Source organism: Acanthopagrus latus, chromosome 18, assembly GCF_904848185.1.
Source record: "Acanthopagrus latus isolate v.2019 chromosome 18, fAcaLat1.1, whole genome shotgun sequence".
NCBI classification, from domain to species: Eukaryota; Metazoa; Chordata; class Actinopteri; order Spariformes; family Sparidae; genus Acanthopagrus; species Acanthopagrus latus.
In genome coordinates this window covers 14191298-14211951 of record NC_051056.1, presented here as the reverse complement: position 1 = coordinate 14211951, position 20654 = coordinate 14191298, and the positions used below count along the sequence as shown (strand labels likewise).

General features: G+C 45.9%; 1 protein-coding gene across 1 annotated transcript in view; it reads left to right on the top strand.

The window, feature by feature from the left end:
• Positions 1-20654, top strand: part of efnb1 (ephrin-B1) — a 64810-nt gene that overhangs the window by 18918 nt on the left and 25238 nt on the right. The window contains exon 2 of the mRNA XM_037077725.1: positions 8247-8524. Within this exon, the coding sequence (XP_036933620.1) occupies positions 8247-8524 (278 nt within the window). The remainder of the gene's footprint in view (positions 1-8246; positions 8525-20654) is intronic.

The following is a 20654-nucleotide window of genomic DNA, read 5'->3' as shown; positions in this document are numbered from 1 at the left end:
TTTCCTACCAGAACTGCACTTTCCATCGTCTTGGATGTTGCTGACGTGACTCGGGCAAAACTGTTCATGGAAGAGGCAATGTGATGAAGTCTCGCTCGGTTATATTTAGCCATTACTCGGTTATATTTAGCCATGTTTGCCGAAGTCCTTCCTCGCGCTCTGATTCTCCGAGTTACAGCAACAGACAAACTCATGACCTTGACTAAAACTTAATCAGGCCCAAATTGGGTTGGAACATTTTTAGAAAAACATATTCTAATGATATAAGTACAGAACTCTACAAAATAACACATCCTTAAAGACTGGAATCAGGGTGAAAGGGTTAAAGTGGCCTCCGGCACCTCTAATGCTCGCTAAAGAACACAGTAGGTCCTGCTTGTTTAATCTGTACAAAAGACAAAATGTAAAAAGACACAGCAGTTTCACATGTTGTGCTGGTCAGTGTTTGTCGGAGCCAGGCAAGCTGTTCCTCCTTGTTTTTTGTTTAGTCTTTATGCTAAGCTAACCGACTGTTGGCTCCGGCTTCATATTTATAGAAAGGAGAGTGGTATCAATCTCCCCAATTACTCCAGGCAAGAAAGCAAATATTTCCCCAAAAATGTCGAAGAAGAGAAACCTCATTAGGAGAGGGTGTCGGGTTTGTTTGGAAGATGTCTTGTGGCTGATCGCTCGCTGATTTGATTCCCAGATGCGTCGGTGCCAAAATATACCGCTGAGCAGGGCAGCTAAACCTCCCACCGCCTCCTCGTGCACCCCCCCACCAACCCAACCCGGTATATCTGAGAGCTGACTCATTCTGAGCACGAGTTCGAAAAAAAATAGCTAACTTTAGCCACAAACGGTAGCCTGGCTCTCATCCTCAATGAGCTTTTTCACTTTGCCTCATTATTCAGGCTAAAACTGTGATCCCTCGAGTAATTTTTAACCATGCTGAGATAGGAGGGCAATTGTTAAAAATTGAATTCGACCATGACTGGCTCTATCGAAGCCAGAACAGAATTTAAATAACGAGTGTATAATATGGAGCTGTGGAGTGTGTGTGTGTGTGTGTGTGTGTATGTGTGAGAGAGAGAGAGAGAGTGAGTGCTCGTGTGTTTATTAGTACATGTGATGTGTTGATTGAGTAGAAACATTAAAGGGCTGCTTTTTTTTTCTGAGAAATGCTTTCCGAGGGCTTATTGATGGGGTTTGGAGATACACGGCAGAAAATGGCTGCTGGTTAACAACCCGGGCAAAGCTGCGTGGGTTTGATAATGGTTATGATTCTTTCTTCCCTCTAGTTTCTCTCCCAAGTGGGAACGAAACACAACTGGGTGAGTGTGAGAGATGCCATTGTTCGTCCGGGAGGTTCTCCTGCTCTCTCCCCTCCTGCTCTGCTCGGCACTGATTACAACCTTGCATCCCCGTCCAGCTCTTGACTCTCTGCTCTCCAGCTCTGAGTCCTGGGGGAATCCTGTCCAGCCCCCCCACCACACACACGCACGCACCCACCCACACACACACACACACACACACACACACACACCCAAACACACACACACACACACACACACACACACACACCAACTCTGGCACGTTCAGGGTCTCTGGCGCACCAACACACACCGTCACCCGCTCACGCATGTATGGACACACGTGTATCTGCACACACAGTCGCACAAACACGCTCGCACATACAGTGGGTTTCGGGCCAGGCGGGTTTGGCAGCGACCGTAGACTGGGCCTGTGGAGAGATCTTTACGGAGCATGCAGAGCCCATCTGTGGCTGCTCCTCAGTGATGGGAGGCAGCTGGCTGTGTGTGCATGAGTGTGTGTGCTTGTGCATGCGTTATGTCCCGGCCAGGGAGGGAACCAAGGGAGAAGGAGAGAGCCTTGTGTCTGTGTGGGTCACGGAGCGAGCCCAGAACGAGGGCTAAACTCAGGCTGAAACTGACCCAAGCTCTCTCGTGTGGCTCGGCCAAATCTCCTCTTCCTCTGCTCTCCTCACCCCTCAAGCCCTCCAGCTGGAAGAGCTCAGTCCCTGGGCTCCGGCATGAATAAGTGGAGACGCGGAGTGCAACAGTCTGGGCCTTCTCTCGCTGTCAGCGATACCGTGGATGACGTTCAATCACAACCGCATACACCCAGGCTCGCCTTAACTCCCCTGCTCTTAGAGAGGGATGGGCTCGGCACTGACGGAAACCACAGAGGCCATAAGAAGAAACAGATTATGCTCTTTCTCCTCCCTAATGACTTCTGACACTCCTCTCGCTCCACAGTCCTCTTCGGCCTGTTGGTCCCGTCCACTTCTCCCTCTGTCCCCCTTTTCCGGCGAGGCCATCTGGGCGTCATCTTGTTAGCTCATTACGGCCGCCGATGGCGCTATGCTAGCCCCTCATGTGACAGTGATCGAGGGCAAGCATACTGAGCTTGTTTGCCGAACGTGAGAGGTGTGTGTCAGCCGCACTCTTATGTGTGTGTGCGCACGTGTGTGTTCCAACTCGCCTGTGTGCAACTGTTATGAGTCACGCTGAATCTGATTTGCTCTGCATGCCAGCCTGTTGACTGAGCTAACTGAGGCTAGTGTGTGTTTGTCTGTGAGAGAGCGAGGGTGTCTGTGTTCACACGTACAAAAGCAGCTCTCGGCGGGGTGGAATTCAGGATATTCTGTCTGTCTTTTTTGCTTCTGACATCTTCATTTATGTCCCACTAATGGGGACAGCGCGCAGGGAAAATACCAAGTGTTCTGCTTTCCAGCAGGCTGCTGTTGCCAAGTCTGGAGTTTAAATGCAACTTGGACTCAGTTTATAGTTTATCCAATACCGCTACCCGTTGGCGGGTTCGTCCTGCTTTTTCTATTATAAGGGTCAAATCCTTCCTGCTTTGCTAAACAATTCTGGAACCAGATGGGCCTTGTTTTGCTTAATTTCTTGTGTTTGTTCTTGTGTCCCTCTGTGTGTGTGTGTGGCCTGCACCAGCATCGGGGCGACTTGTTTACCGTGTTTGACATGTGAGGAAACCGGTGTGTGTACACTGCGGGGCGTGTGTTTATGTGTGTGTGTTTACAGTCAGGCCTTCCTAAGAACATCTTCCCCCTGCGACGGCCTGACAGAAGCCTGCTATGTATACAAGCACTTTGGGCAGAGCCCCCGGCTAGACCCACGACCGGCTCACCTTACCCATGGTGTCGCTTCGAACGCTGCAGGAAAAACGGTGCAAACTGGTTCCAGAGCTGGTCAGCCGGTTAACGTGACTCAACTGTACTGCAGATGTGGCAAATTTCTCTGGAGCCGCACAAACACACTGACAGTTTGATGATACGAGTGTTTCTCCCAAGAATAAAATGATCACACTGTGTCAACAGCCCTCAGTGGATCTTAACCACACATCAAGAAGGAAGCCATTTCAGAAGCTGCAGCTTGAATGTTTCCATTGTGAGGCAGAGCCAGCGTGTGGCTCTATCTTGATGGATCTGAAAGTGGTTAAAGGCAGAAACAGTTCCCGCTAGAAGACAATTATTTAATATTGATTGACTTGGGCGGGAGGAGGATGCGTTTGTAGCCTGTGATTACGCAAAACGCCGACCGCCTCAGGCTACTGATTCGACTTTAAATCCCTCCTGTCGTGTATATATATATATATATATATATATATATATATATATATATATATATTATATTATATATATATATATATATATATTATATTATATATATATTATAAATACAGTATATTACACAAGAGCTTGACTACAGTACTCTTTGCATAACGCAGCTTTGTGTTCTTAGGAGACTTAAATGTAACCACGTGTCGTGTGAGTGAATTACTGTTTTGTTTCATGAGGAGCCATAAAATCTATGCAAACTGTAAGCCTACGGAGCTGGTGATTGAACAGGCCGTTAAAAAACATGGCTGCCGTACGCAGAGCGTCGTGTGTAATAACCGGGGGGAGGCAGCTGCACGGGTTTTGTGGATAATGTAAAAGAGAAATGATAATTGGTGAGGGAACACTTTTGCTGGCGTGATAATTACCACGCAGAGAGCGAGGGGAATAGAGTACCTGTTGTGGTGCTGATTGCGTGTGGAGTGTGTGTGTGTGTGTTTTTGCATGACGCACTTGTGTGTTTTAAAGGCCAGAGAGAACAAGTGCGCAGCTACATGTTGGGCTGCAGAAAGAGGAAGGGTTTAGTACCTGCATGTTCCCCCCCCGGCAGCGCTGGATCTCCCTGCATACGTGATGGAGGATAATTGATTTGAATTGATATGTATGGCATGTTCATGCCGCTGCTCGGGAGGAACAAATCAATTTGACACCATTCTGTTGATATGAGCCTTTTCTGCCTCTTTCTCTCACAGTTCCTGTGTCTCGGCTCCATTCATTCAGCGAGGCCGAGGCTGCCTGCCAGTGCTACGCTCGGGGCAGAGGCCTGAGTTGACTGGACGGGGTTGGAGAACACGGGGGGGGGGGCGGTTTGAGGCTCTGTAAGGGGCTTTGAGTGGGCCTTAGTGTAGGCGGCGTTTTATATGAAAGTCGGTGAGGGCAGGGCGCTTGAATAGGGGTGGCTGGGAAGTTGGGCTGGGAAGGTCCAGGATGCACCCCACAGTGCTTTTGTGCGCTCTCACATCCGTGTGTGTGTGTATGTGTGTGGGGAGGTGGCGGCGGCGGTGGGTGGTGTAGCATATGTGAGATCATGTGCTCATATTCACCAGTGGAATGTAAAAAGAAAGAAGGAGGGGGGGGGGTTCTCCTCTCTTTTTTTTTTTTTTCCTCGGCTTCGTTGTTTTCTGTTCTCTCTCTGCTGGGCTGTAGTGTAGGTCTGTTTGTATAAGCTCTTTACAGGATTGAGCACGCCGTGGAGCCATCCAGATGAAACAAAACCAACCTCATTTGGTTGTTTTGAAAATGATTCTCTTTATTTTGTTTGGTTCAGGCAGATCCACCTCGTTTGACATGAGGGGAATAAAGGCTCTCTCGCGTTCAGGGTCATTTCCCAGAAACATCGTTTGTATCTGCGCGGCGCTTCCTCTGTGCACTTGAGCCTCTTTCATCAACAGGTCTTAAAAAGTCTCTAGACAACATGAATGAAACATGCAATTCAACCTCCCTTTTCCCCCCTTTTTTCCCTTTCGACCTCCTCAAAAGTACAATAATCTTCAGTCACTCGTCTCCTCCTCTCCATTGCGTGGCTGTGTGTAGCACCGGAGTGGCGCTGATTAAGCCAACAGAGAGACAAACGGGAGACAAAGTCCCAGCCCACCAGTTTAGTTTCACATCCTGGACTGGAGCTGGGCTGCAGCTTGCCAAGTGGAGGGCTTTTAAACTGGGCTAAACACTAATTGCTGCCCTATTTCTTTTATGTTGCTTCTTTCCCATCTGCGATGGCGCTTCCAGACCTCCACAGCAGCCAGAGCCTCATTATAGCAGACAGTTAACAAAGGCTGGGAAACAGAAGCGGAGAATTCACTTAGGATAGCTATCTAACCGCCAACTAGGAGGCCTGCTTGGAAAATTGAATCAATGACAGGGGCCGGCTTGTGATTAAATCCTTCAGGGATATTAAGATATTAAGATTTTGGAAATCTTAATTATTCATCTAAATGGTCGCGGCTCGCTTTGATAAAGGAATAAATGGGTTGTAAAAGTGAGAAGTGAGAAGTGGGGTGTGAGGCTCGTTGTTTTATTAGAGAGCCGTTCTTTTTACGTATTTATAACAGAACATTTGAAAAAAAAAAAAAGAAAAGAAGAAGAAGTCGCAAACAATTTCTTGACAAAAGAAAGAGCAAAGAAAAAAAAACACCTACTTGTTGAGCGGATCAAGGTCTAATTGTGATGTTTCCCTGGCGTTTTCTTTCTCCCCTTCTTGCTTGTTTTTCTGTAGGTGTTTTTTTGTGTGTGTGTGTGTGTGTGTGGAGTGAGAGAGCAAGGCAGGGGGGGGAGTGAGGGGAGGATGGAGAGGAGGGGAGGGTGAGAGAAAACAGAATGAGGGAAATGTTGAAGAGGTGAATGAGAGGGAAGGATAAAGCTGGAGGGAATGAGATTGGGTTGTAGAAATAGAGGGGGCTGAGATTGGGGAGGAACGAGGGAGGAATAGAGAGAGACGGCGGGGAGGAGGAGAGAGGGGGGGCGGTCAGCAACAAAGCCTAATGTTGCCATGGAAACTTGTTTATGCCTCACTGATGCATCTTGTAGATCCAATTAGAGACTGATTGTGTCCGTGTCTTCATAGACACACGCACGTGTACCCCGGCATGATGCACGCGCGCACACACACACACACGTGAAAAAACATATGTACACTTGTACGCACGCTCAAACACACACATGCAAAGTGTTGCTGCTGAGAAACCCGCAAATTGTTAGGAGAGGTAGGACAAAGGATGCCCCGCGTTCTCTCTCTCTCTTATCGGCCCTTGAATTAGCGCAACCCCTCCTCTCACCCCCGGCCCCCTCCTCACCCCCATGAGCATCAGACAATGGCGTGGAAATAACGTCTCACCCGCTCCCAAGGCTCATACGAGAGGTCCTATCGCCACAGGCTTTCATGACATCATATTCCGCCCAAAAAAAAACAAAACAAAACAAAAAAAAAACGGTGGTTGGTGATGGTGGTGGTTGGGGTGGGGGGTATTTGATGGACAGGGTTTTGCACATTTCACGTTGCATTTATCTCCTTTGTAAATGAAGTCATTTATTTGGTAATGTCCCTGTCTGAGAAGAATGGCCATGAATGTTGAAAAGGCCTTAATCCAATCATGTTCATTTTCATGGGGGGTATTTCTTCAGAAAATGGGACTTTTTAAATGACCGTTTTCTTACAATGGCTGGCCGTTCGCCAGTGTTTAACATCAGAGGAGGAGGGATGGCGATCGTAAGCTCCCCCCTACACTCACGCACTCCTCTATCAGTCTCTTTCAGGAGGCATCAGCGTCCTCCCTTCCCCGGGCCTGTCTGAAGAGTCAGTTATTTAGTGGTGAAATGATGTGTGTGATGATGAAATGAGGGGCTGTAGATAAGGTGAGATTACCCTCCGAGAGAAAAAGAAGGCAGAGACAGGGAGAGACAGAGAGGGGCCCGGCCCCTGATGTCTTGTTAAAACGTGAGGGATCAGGAAGAACAACAAATGCATTGCGCGCCGCTAAATCCTGCTTAAATCCGCTGGCATGGGCAGATCTAGCAGATAGCCCCGCTGCTGTGCTCGCTGTCTGCGACCACAACACACACACACACACACACACACACACACACACACATAAACACACCCGTGGTCAGTCCGGCTGTCTGGGTTAATGCTTGGCTAACTGGGACAGCAGAGCTGAACCATGTTGACATTTTAAGCCTCAAACAAGTCCAGAACAATGATTCAGCCCGTCTGCCCCCCCACCAGACCGCAACCTCAGCCCGTTTTGCTGACCGACTCGCGCACACACAGGCACACACAGGCACACACATGCGGACGTGCATAAACATACACACCACTGCCCAAACACACTGCGACTCAGTGCACTCGGTGTACCCCCGCCCCCTCTCTTCACACACACTTACACACACACAGTGGGTCTCCTCCTGTTCCCCACCTTTACTGAATAAAGGAGAACAAACGCTGATCTGATTGAGTTGGCAGCAGAGAGCGAGGTGGAGCGGTACAGTAAGGCCAGATGGATTATCTTAATCCTCCAGTAGATGATCACGGCAGAGGGAAGATGAACCAGGAAGCCTTAACCTACCGGCTGACCCCTGCACAGTGTTTTCTTCCAGAAAACTCCAACACCCCGACGCCGAAGCAGTCTAGATATTACACCAAAGTCTGGAGTCTTACGTGGAAGTCCAGAAATATGAAAAAAGAATCCGTGGCATTCTTTGGATGTAATCCTATCTGTAGCCATTTCTGTGGCAGCCATTTTGTGTTTGGCCATTTTGTTTCGCTCCTCATAAACTTTTGGTATGCTTTGATTCGGATCCAAGTATGAGAAGGAGAGAAAAAAAAAAAAAAAAAAACTTTTAGAGGATTTGTGTGAAACGCTCTGTCGACTAGCGCCGAACAGTTTCAAGCTGCTACATGTAGTGTTTTTGTGGGGCCAAATTAACTGCGCTTTGCCTAAAAGCCCACGCCAGACAAATCTAAACCCATAACTCCTATAGCTCAAAGTATTAAGACTGTATAAACTGTTGCTGAATTATGTGGCGGCTTTTCCAGACGTCCTTTATTATGTGTTAATAACAGTTTGTCTTCTTTCTTTCTTTCTTTCTTTTTTTTTTCTTCCCCCAGGTTTGTGGCTGGAAAGGGCCTGGTGATCTACCCGGACATCGGGGACAAACTGGACATCATCTGTCCCAAAGCAGACCAGGGCAGAGAATATGAGTTCTACAAGCTGTACCTGGTGAAGAGGGAGCAGGCGGAGAGCTGCAGTACGGTCCTCGATCCCAACGTCCTGGTCAACTGCAACAAGCCGGAGAAGGACATCAAGTTCACTATCAAATTCCAGGAGTTCAGCCCCAACTACATGGGCCTGGAGTTCAAGAGGAACATCAACTACTACATCACCTGTGAGTTGTTTTTTTTTTTTTTTCTCTTCAGATCGGAGCCACTGATTTACTGATAATACGCTTTTTAACCTTCATTTAACCAGAGAAGCCTGACGAAACAATCGGAGTAATAATCTCTGCTTCACACTCAGTTACACACAGTCACACTCGGGAGTTCCCCAGTAAAACTGTATATTAACGGCCCCTGCAGCAGCATCACAGCAACAACTGGAGGTGACGTGTCTCTCGCTCGTGGCACAGTGGGAGTTGGCCTTCAGGGAGATAGAGTCATCTGTCAGTTTCGGGGCACAAGCCTACAATCTCAGCTGGCAAAAGCTCAAGCACTGCTTTTGCTTAAAGGCACAGTTCACTTCAGAATTGTAAAATACATGTTCGAGGTTGTTTTTGGACTTTTGGATTTAGCAGCTGGAGAGATGTCTGCCGTCTTTCAGATATGTTGGAGCTAGATGCCCCTCAGCTTGTGGCAAATAAATACATTTGAGAAAACTGAAAAGCAACCTCTCCGTCACGAAATCATGACCCGGTTAATCGAGATCATCCACAGAACTTGTAATGAGCTGTTTCACATAGGGACTATTTTCTTTCTATCCGCACGCAGAAGGAAGCCTGAATCTACTTATGGGGAAGAGGCTCACACTTGTGAGAGTGCAGGATGTAATTATCAGTGGTGTCCTATTTGGCTGAGCTGTTCCAAGCTGGAGAGGGAAAGTATGTATTTTTTGATTTGGGTGAACCGTCACTTTAAGTAAACCTTTTAGGTACTTGAACATCATTCGTTCCATTTGTTTGTTCAAATGGAAAATTGTGTATTATTATAACGGTTTGTAACACTTCAGTAATTTCCAAGATGTTTCCCGCAAAGAGCAAATATGATTTGGAAAATGGAGGCAGTGTTTAGTCGGTACACCTCTAATTATGTGCGAGTCAGTGCTCAGCAGGGCAGCTCGACATGAAAAAATGTGACATTCGTCGACAGTCAAGAACACAATTCTGCATGTTTAAACTCCCAATGATAAGTGAGCAGTGGATTAATATTTATTTTGATCTAAATGTAGCTTTTCTTTCAGGAAAAATTTCCCCTGTAATCAGTAGCAAATTACATGTTACTTTGTGGAAAATTCCTGGAAAATTAGAAAAGTAATTGTACTTTTACCAAAGAAAATTTTTTAATGTAGCATTTTTAATTGTCATAGATATATTATATATTATATTTATAATTATGTCCTCTCTGTCCTCCATAAATACATGAAGACGCTGTGGGCACTTCCCTTTTCTACACACTACACACGACTTTTTCAGTAATTCATGTTTTCAGACTCATGACGGGTAACTGCTGAGAAATAACCTTGCAATTCAATTACACTTGGAGTTTTACTAAGATTGTGTTTAACAAAAGAAACAATTACAGCAGCAAAAAAAAAAAAAGGGACTAGAAGGACACACGTTTCATTCACACCTGAATGGGAAAAAAATATTCCAGGTTTCACGTTCACACCAGTCGAGCATTTAAGCAATTTGACACACCTCGCACAGTGTGTGTGTGTGTGAGTGTGTGTTTGTGTGTGTGTGTAGTCTTTTGCCAAGCTGAGGACTTTGAGAGGCGTGTGTAGGTCAAAGCCATTCAAATTAATTTTCAAAACCCTTCAGAATATCACAGACATGTTAAAATAACTGTAATTTAACTGTTAATGAATGTGTGTCAAATGTGACTCACTTGAAATTAGGAGGTACGGCCTCTCGGGGGGAGTTGAGGAGCATCTTGGCTTCAAACTCAGCACCGCGTACTTTAATGACGGCGTTCACTGCCCATACCCGGAACAAGAGACTAACTATTAAGTTCACTTTTGACGAAGTTAGAGGATGAAATAAGCTTAATGTAACAATTCACTGTAAACTGTCATAAGTCCTGTTAGGATTGTCGTCTTACTAGTATCACAAGAGGCATGGAGTCCTCATCATCAAAATCCCCTGGTTCAAACTCTCACGGGCTTCAAACAGAAACTGAAGACAAGCTTTATCTTTACTGCTCTACTTTATTAGAGCAACATTAGTGTGACATGAGCAAGGTTCAAGGGTCTCTCAGCGTACTTTACTGCGTACTGATCAGCAGTCACCTGAGATTGGGATCTAGTTTTTTTTTTCAGCTGAAGTCGTAGGAGTTCCATCACTGTTGCAATCTAAAAAACATGAAGAGGATAAGTCATATTCAACCATAACAAGACCCAGTATAAAGATATATCTGGCATTTTATATTGGTGTGGGCTTAGAAGGATAGTAGGGTCTTAACTGAGACTTGTAGCTGTTTATGTGCCGGCAGAGCTGCTGCAGAGCCCGATCATATATGGGTGTTTCAAACAACACCTTTGAAGGAAATGAGGAATCATTTTTAGTTTTAGTCACTGTTTAAAAATACATCTAAAAAATGTGGAAAGCCTAAAAACTCCGCCAAGATTTTGCGGCAGAGATCAAACACAGAGCGACAGCCGAGGTTTCACAAGTTATAACGGTAAGCTCGACGGCGCTGAAAGTTTTTTTCAGTCCTGTAGGAACTTGGAAGAGAAGGAAGGGTCATGATGTCACTGGGGTCATACGGTGGGTCGCGGTGAATGGGCGGACCGCTCCACCATATCTCCCCTGTTAGTTTCACAGGTTATCAGTCTGGGTCATAGTGGAATCTGTAGCTCTAATTGGCTATTAGCCACATTTCGTTCGATTTGTATTTCCATTGAGTAATTTATTTGCATGCAAGTTAAGCTGAACTTATGTCAGATTTATAACGGACTGGGGCTTCTGATTAAGGTTAGTAACAGGCTGTAAGATTTATATTAGATTAACCGTGATAATACCGTAACTAAACTAACTTAGAGCTCGTCCACAGTTCTCGATGGTGGCCAGGTCTTATATATTAGAGATCACGTCATTTATAATAACAGTGTTTTACTTTTGGATGATCAAAATTTGTTGTTAGAAGTTTTCCTGTTGTTTTCTAATCGCTTTGATATATACCCGTACTGTGTTATAGCTAAAGATTAGTTAGTTTATAACACCTTTAATACTCAGAAGAGTTTTGTAAATGTTTAAATTTGAGTGCTTGATAATACCACATTCAAAGGGAATATAGACAGAATGAAGAATACAGTTTTAGGATCATGTTCAAGGGACACCTCACTTGCATTTTCTTTTTTTATTTGCCAGAGTGAGCATTTTTTACTTTTACTCAACTAGAGCCCTGTTAAGTATATCTATGATCATGTTTAGGAGACCAACAGCAAATAAACTAATATACCCATCTGGAGAAATGCCTGATGAGCCTGATCTCTGAGGTGCGCACTTTGACTTGAGGCAGTTCTTTATCAAAGGTCACAAGACGTCAGCATGTTGGGTTTCATTCTCCCTGTATGTACATCTGGCACCAAGAATGTTGGAACGGGTGACGTAACGTCCCTCCCGTCTTTTATAGCTTCCTTGTTGTTAAATAAAGTGCAAAGTCCGCCGGCACCCTGAGGACAGTGCTGTGAAACGATGCTGCACTCTTGGGTATATTTGGATAAAGAGGCTTGTGATGGTCTAGGTTTTTCTTATTGCCGTTAAATCCCGTGAAAAGACTCAAATTTAACCTGCTAACACGCATCGCCTGAGAAGCCTACACGTGATGTAGCCGAAAACCTCTGCGCTATAATCTTCCACTGTTGTTTAGAAAGCACAAAAACAAATGAATGAGCCACACTGGGTTACATGTTCCCTAATTAATTATTAATCAGTGCGGTGGTAGGTCATCCTGCAGACACTGTCCTGGTGCTGTGAACCGCTATAAAGCACTAAATGTGTCTAAATACTCAGTTAAATATAGTCCCCAACAAATGTATTATTCAACAAAACAAACAACTAAATTACTATGGAGCCAGAACAGTGACTGTGAAGTTTGGCAGTGAAAACCAAACAGGAACAAGATACAAGAGACACTAAGACATCTGTATTTGAAAAGGTTGTGTTGGCACTGCAACAGATATTTGACAATGAAAAAAATTACGCTGTAAAAAAATAACACAGTCACAAAAAGGTTTTTTTCATTATATTTTGATATTTAAAAAAAAACACACTTTTGGAGAAGATTTTCGTTAAAAAATCCCCCCAAAATATAAAAAATGAAAAAAAATCTTTTTTCAGTGTCTGTGTTTTATATTTCAGTGCCAGTGTTGCTTTGGTCAGTTCAGGTTTTGTTGTCGACGCCAACATTGTCTGTCGCTGTTCTGGCTCCATAAAAATACAGACTGTTTTAGGAAATTACTCATCTTTTTTTTTTTTTCGTTGCAAGAATTAAACCTCATTTGTGTAACATGTTTTCAAAGATGTAGGTCTTCAGAGGGAACAAATGGGCTTGGAGGTGCCACAGACATGGAGGGGAATTCAGATTTAGCCACAGACTAATGCGCTGTTGGTTTGAGTCTTTAAATATGATTTGTTGACCGTAAGAAATCGTGTTTTGACGCCAGCTTTGTCATTCAAGTCGTGGGCTGGAAGGCACAAAGAAGACAGTTCATCTGTCGGATGAGCCGTAAGATATCCCAGACGCTGTTAGCTCAGATGCTAACGCGCTGTAACTCACTTCATAATGCAAAAGACAGCCGTGTTTTTCCAGACATCACTCAGACCTTATCTCATTTTTACTTTAGTTAGTCATTTCCTACATTTCCTGGAATGACTTGACCAGTTTTTTTTTTTTAAAATCATACCATGTGTTGTGGTCGATCTAGTCTGAGGATACTGTCAGTCGCGGACTCTGCCGCATCTGTGATCGATTACTCTGCTGAATCGATGGAATGATCAGAGACTATTGTGACATTAGAGAAATGACATCTAAGCTAACACGCAACATGCTGCCCTCTTCTATGCCAAAGGAGCTTCTGACACAGTCACAATTAATTCCCCACTGATCATCTTTCGTGAAGCACGTTGAAGTTTGGAAGAGAAAGAATAATATAGAGCATTGTCACATCTCCTCTGTCCTCCTTCGCGCTCTTATCAAAAGCTTATTTGAACAATCTGACAAAATATCTCTCAAAGTTTTGAAATTCCTCGGAAAGTATGAAGTTAAATCTAATCCATGGAAGGAAAATAAACTCAAGCTACGTTTTATCCTTACAGTAAAATAAGCTCCTTTGTGTCACCTCCCTCTGGTGGAAAATACCACGCTAAATTAAATCTCACATGTGTTTTTTCTTCTGATCCGAAGCAGTTCAATCGATATTCCCTCAAAGCCAGAACACGGGGAAGCAAGAAGCTTGTGATGTTATCAAGCAACATTTTTTTTTTGGGGGGGGGGGGGGGGGGTGGCACCGCGCCTGTTGCACATCATGTGGACTTTAAGGAATATTTCTTTGAGCTTTATTACCCCCACATGTCTTTAGAAAACACCTTGGGCAACTCTCAGCGTCTGCTCAAAGTTTTTTCCCGAGCCCGGCTGTTCGCTGGGGCTGCTCCACATATTGTCTCCTGATTACATCATAAATATTTTAACCAACTCTATTAGTGACATGTGCGTGGGCACGCATCTCCGCTACGCCGTGATCCGCCATCAAAGAGAAAACATTAACTGTACTTTTAGGTTGAATTTGCTCTCTCGTGTCTGTGTAGCATCATTTCTCGCTGATGTGTGTTTTGTGCGAGTGTTGAGGATACTTAACTCTTCCTCAAGACTGTGAACTCATAACCAGAGCCCGTTGTAAATCCCTCACAAGGGAGACTGGACGTGCAGGATCCGGCCTGATGGTAGATCATCGTTAGGCTCATATACTGTAACGCTCTCGCGTCAGCAGTAATTGGATGTAGCATTTGTCTTGGTATTATGTTAATGTTGTTGTCCCTTGAAACAGGAAGAGCTTGCTTTATTTATTCCACCGCAGCCTGTGCATACACCATGACACCCTTCATCTATCATTTAGATAATAGCCATGTGTGTTATATGTGTGTGTGTGTTTCTTGGGAGAGCAAGACAGCGAGCACCTGCACCGCATATTTTCTTGCCTTTACAGTAGAGTCCTGTGTGTGTGTTTGTGTGTGTTTGTATGTGTGTGTGTGTTGAGGCCCCTTTAGGCCGGCTTATCCACGCCGAGGAGATGTGAGTGTGTTATCCCACCGTCTCTGCTGGGAGGGAGTCCAGGCGGCCAGCAGAGCGGTGTAAATCTGCCTGGCCTATAAAGACCCGGCTTATCTGGCCTGATTAACGGTCAAACGTGGCAGACACCGTTTGAGACGAGAAGAAGATGCATAGGGAGTGGACATTCCACTGAATCTTCCAGCAGTCTTTTTCTTGCCCACCCCCGGTCTCCACTCTGTCTTTTCCTTGATCAACTCCACCCCACCCCCGCTTCTACTTCTGTCCCTACTCCTGCTCTTCCAAGAGCAACAAAAGGCGCGGGGTAAAGTAAGCAACAAATGGCGCCTGTTTGTTTGTGCATATGTGTTTGTGTGTCCCGTGTCTTCGCTTCACCTCAGGGGGTCCCGTCCACGTGGTCCCGTCTATCCGACAGGAGTCGCAGTGGGGGGGTGGGGGGGTTAGAGGTCGAAACTCAGGGACGAGGGGTCGCGGAAACACACCAGGGGGTCAGTAAATGATAACCCAGGACTGATCTAAATCCCAGACCAGCGCCAGCCCTCGCTGTCCGTCAGCGCCCACCAGCCCCCTATGTACACACATGTATACATTTATATACATACACCTTCCCGCCCACCTGGCGAAAGAGCAGAAAAACTGGTTGTATTTCATTCCGTTGTCTAAACACAGGATATGGAATGAGCTGTTTGTGAGGAAAGTGGCCGAGCTGTGTTTAGGGAAGAAGTGATTTCAGACAGGAGGCTTTCAAAGCGGAGGGAATATAATGGAGCAACGGAGCGGCACCGAGAGAGAGGGGACGAGCATACGTACCCACACGTCTGCAGACAGACAGTCTTTATTTGGGGTTAAAAAAAAAAAAAAAAAGTCCCTCCATTTTCTCTCCCGTTCGCTCCTCATTGAAATAATGTACCGTGACTGCTCGCTGATATGTTTTCAGTGGTTAGCCGGGGCCAGTGAGTCTCTGTTCTATATAAGGGTAAGGCCACGAGGCAGTAAACAGAGGCGGCCTGTCGTCGTGCACTCCTTTTCCCCCTTGATTTCCTGTGTAGTGGGCAGGGTAAGCCTGATCCCTCCTGACAGCTGTCACTCTCCATCCCAGTGTACCATCGTGGACTCTGACACACACCGACTTCCCCACCAGAATAACTGCCGCAGCGGAGCACGCGCGCTATCTCACCTCCGGGAGATTGCCTCTGTGAAATACATAATGCTCGTCTCTCGCGCCGGATACAGCAAAGACGTTTTCACGCCTGTCGCTTGGTTTCGTTGACTTTGCAGGTAAATCCGGTCCGGCCTCCACTGCGGGAACACAGATAAGCGCTCGGGGATAGATTAGTAACGGAAAGGCTCTATTTATTTCACGACTCCTTCAGACATAGGTGCTGACCCGGTCCTTAAAAAAAAAAAAAAAAAAAAAAAACAATGCCGAAGAATACATCAGACAAACTGCATGCGACGCTATGGGATGATCTCACACCTGGCAGGATTATGGTTAGCAGGCATGCTGCACATCACTCACATTCATGCTCTCTTTTTTCTTTTTCTTTTTTTTGCGTGGGCTCTTCCGTATCGCTGTTATATTTTGCTCAACAACCTACACATCATGCACCCCTCCATTCAAATAACCCCCAAAGGAATCCTCCTCCGTCGGGCCAGTATGCACGCAGATTCTCTTGCCTCGCAACGCCGCTCCGTGCCCTTGGGAGAGTTGAAGGTCAAGGCTGAAATCCTTGGCCGGTCTGCAGCAGCTCCTCTGTGACATGTGTGCACTTCGTATGCGCTCCCACACAGATACTTTACGAACACACACATATACAAAAAAAAAAAAAATGTAAAAATGAAGGCTTGTGCAGAGTTTGATAAATACAAACACTGGCTGGCTCATCGCTCGATTCGCTGCGGTGTAATAACAGTAATCTGATTAGAAAAAAAAGTGTTAAATGTCATCTTTTGGAGTTAACATAAAATTACCATAATCAAATCACAGCCGCTTGGAGAAGAAGAAAGCCAGTTACATGTGTCAGCGGCGCGTTTCGAAAAAAAGACAAAGGCATTTTTTGATTGTCAGATTATAGAGATGCAAATAACTCACACACTTCTAACTCGCAATTAAATGGATTTTTTGTTGAGAGGACTAAATGTTAACATCTGGTAACCTCCCTCAGTCAAATCACGCTCAAGTATTTTAATTACAAGACGGAGACACTGTGGACTCTCCCACATGCGTGTTAGCCGTAAAGAACAAAGGACCCATTGTTTTATTGCATATTTTACAGATTGCAGACATTAAAAATCGCTTACAGAACTTGAAATATTGAGCAGCATTGTTGGCAAATGTTCATATCTGTCCTGATTCGAACACCATGGTGGGATAAAGAAACATTTGAGCTCAAAATATTGATTCTAGGGGATACTGGTAAACCATTAAATTGTTTTAAGGCACCGTTATAAATCATTTCGTTCCAGTTTATTGCATGCTTTCCAATTAGTGCACCACCATGACTTGCAAAATGCTTCAAGAGTTGGATTCCCGTCGGAGAATCGGTCCCGGATTGACTCGGAGTTGCTGTCATTGATGTTGCTGATTAGGGCTTTAAGCGTTAAAGCCTTAACGGATTTCGTTTTCAAAGTAAACCCTGCTAACAGGTCAGGTTAGCACCGGTGGAGCAGCATGGCCTGGGATAAGGAGATTTAACCCACCCTCCCCGCCATCACCACCACCGCCATCCCACCCCACCCCCGTGAGTGAACATAACCCAGTGTTTATTAGAGTGCCAGTGTAATATATGACTTTCTGCTTGCTTTGCAAATCTATCCAGGCTGCCTCTGCTACTTCTCCGTTGGATATTTCATTCAGAGAGGGTTAGCAGGCACAGCGTTATTGTCGCTGGTTATTGCCTTTCGTTTATTACAGAGGAGTTTGTTTAGAGTGGAGGGGGGGCCATGAGGACTTTTCTTTTTAGAGGGAGGGCTGCTCACGTGGCTGTACAAGTGAATGGTAACCATTGGTTACGGCTGAACCCCATCGCTGCTAGATGAAGCTGATATATTCATGTATTCATCTCAATTAGTCCGCTCCGTGCATCTTCAAATGCAGACACTCATCCCTCCTCGGCTGTGCTCCGTGCTTATCTTATTAGAATATTTTATCCTGCGTCTGTCTCGCACTGTGTCATCCCCTCGCTCCCACTCCTCCAGCCACCCCCTTTTCCCCCCTTCCATTATCCTGCCTCTCTGGGAAGTTTGTGTTCGAGTCATTTTTGTTAACTGATCGCTTAGATCTCCTTTCAGTGCTCCGGCTGCGACAGACCACAGAGCTAACTCTGGCGAAACAACGGCGAGCGACACTGTTGATTTTTGTTTTTTCGTTCTCAGCTAACACAAACTCATTCGCCTCTCCTTCTCCACGAGCGACTCGCAGTCGTTGGAAGCTGCTTTCCTGGTTTTCTTTTTTAATTCCACACGCCATGCTCAAACCATCTCTGTGTTTTTTTTTGTTTTTTTTTTCTTTAGCAACACTAAAATAGCTCCAGGCAAAAAGGAGAGGAGACATCTGAAGACCGCTGGAAGGATGCACTTTTGGAGTGGAGTCCATGGTGATTAGGAAAAGTGAATGTAGGACACGAGGAGATGAGCATCATTGTCCATAAGGCAAATTGTAACGGACAATGGTGTATTGCTGTTTAAAAGAAAGAAGCATAAGCGCAGGATAAAACAATGGCAGCCCATAATCTAAAACACTCAGAAATGCACATTTCCCGTTCCATCTGAGATGTCTGAGGTTGTTTGCCCTCTGCTTTGCCAACAACACATATTCTCAGTGTCTTTCTTCTCAGGCCAATAGCTAAGCTCAAATCACAGCTCTGTGTCTCTCCGCTGGAGCTCTCTCTCTCCCCGCCATCCCTAGAACAGTGGTTTCTCTTTTCCAAGGCGCACTCTGAAATGGCTTTGTTTTCCGACAGCCATTCAGTGGCACCCTCGGCCAGGGCCTGCCAAGAAGTCCGCCTCCCCGAGCTGGAGCCCGGGCCTGTTTACACAAACTCATCGGAGAAATATGGATGTATAATTATAGAGGCTGTTAGTTTTAATGTCGCATCCTCGCTATGGAAACCACTGCATGCTTGGTCAGCTACGATGAGCGGCGGCTGATGAAACTCTGACCGGAGATGGCGTGAACGTTTCTTTGCGGAAAGCATATTTTTTTTGTGGTGGGGGGTGGAGGGGACAAGACAGAAAAAGGAGCGTCTTGATGGAATCGAATGAGCGCCGAGCAAAGCAAACAAACATGAATCACAAGGCGGTGATAGAGATTGCTGTGGTTGTCCAACACATAAATACAGAGTCTAAATACTGCTTTGCAGGCCAGGACCAAGCCCGTTTCTGTGAATTCAGCTCGGTGGCAAAATGTCCATGTTCCATTCCAGCATGACCACAGGCACACAAACACAGTAACAGGAGCAGACAAACACACAGGAGGCGTGTGTGCGCACAAACACACAGGCATAAATAAGCAGCAAGCCACATAAGCAATATTTATATATGTGTGTATATATATATGTATATATATATATATATAAATATATAAATATATATACATATATACACTCATAAGCTCTCAGTCATGCGAATAGATGCTCAGACAAAAAACACAATGCTTGCTCACACGTCCTTCCTCCTTCGCTCGGCACAGATTTGCTTGCGTAATAGGAGCTGCTGTATGCATTGTGCGTCTGTTAATGCACATTCAAGAGAGCTGTAGCTTAGCTGAGCGCGAGATATTTTCAGGCAGCGGTCCCATGGGTGTGAACGCGTGTGTGCTGTCAGAGTTTGTGCGTGTGTACCCTCCCTGACGGATGGATGGATGCTGAAAAGAAAAGCCTCACGTCTTCAAACAAATATGTGTTGTTGTTTGCGCTCAGGCTGCGCCGCCTCTCGCAGCGAGTTGATGACTTCGTAGATAGCGACGGAACGATTTTTACCTCCCCGAACCCATGGGTCCAATTTCTCTCTCTCTCTCTCTCTCTCTCTCTCTCTCTTCCTCTTCTGCAACTTAATCTTTCTCTCCCTCCGCCTTGCCATTCCACCTATTTTCTCTCCTTCTTAGATCTTACCTCCCCCCCTTGCTCCCCTCCCCTCATCTTCCTCCTCCTCATCTCTGCACAGTGACAGATCCTTCAGGAAATTGTTTCGAGTCTGCCAGACATTTTTTGTGTTGTAGCTGTTTATTTGTGCTGGGGGGGCAAGCGGGGGTCCGGAGCCTCAGCTTCTCCCCGCTCTCAGACTAGGGGTTAAGCTCCCGAACGCCTTCACCGCCCTGCACCCAAAAACACTGATCCTCGATCAGCGTGGCTTTACCGTGTAACCGATACTAGGGATGAGGAGAGAGGAGCACCAGAGGAGGATGTAATCAGTGTGTGTGTGTGTGTGTGTGTGTGTGTGTGTGTGTGTGCGCGTGTTTGTATACGTGCGTCAGCTGCTGGCTTTGTGTGTATTAGGATGTAATCAGCAGCATTCTCTCTGTGGTCTGCTGTGCTCTCTGATTGGGGTTTTGGCGAATCACAGGGGAAGGGAGGGAAAGTGTTTCTTTTCCTGCGTCTTGTGTTGCAGCCCGGCCTCAGAGCTGGAGGAGCCTGGCTGCGGTTTGGAGCCGCGCTGCGACCCCGGCGCTTTACACATCGGCTACATCAGACCCTCCATCTATCATATATCTGTCTCGCCGCCGCCTTGTGTCTGTCAGCGGCTGCACGCAGCCTGTGTGCGTGTCTGTGCCTATCAGGGCTGCTCCGACTCTGGTCCCATGTTGGCTGCAGTCAGCTTTGTTCAGTCGCCTCCGTGTTAGCAGGTACAGGAGATTCCCCCAGGGTTCAGACACCGTGGCTCACACATACACACACACATGCGCTCACACAAATACACGTGCACGGCCACAGGGACAGACGCACACCCACACACTCACATACGCTCTCTCTCTCTCACTCTCTCTCCTCTCTCACTCTCTCTCTCCTCTCTCACTCT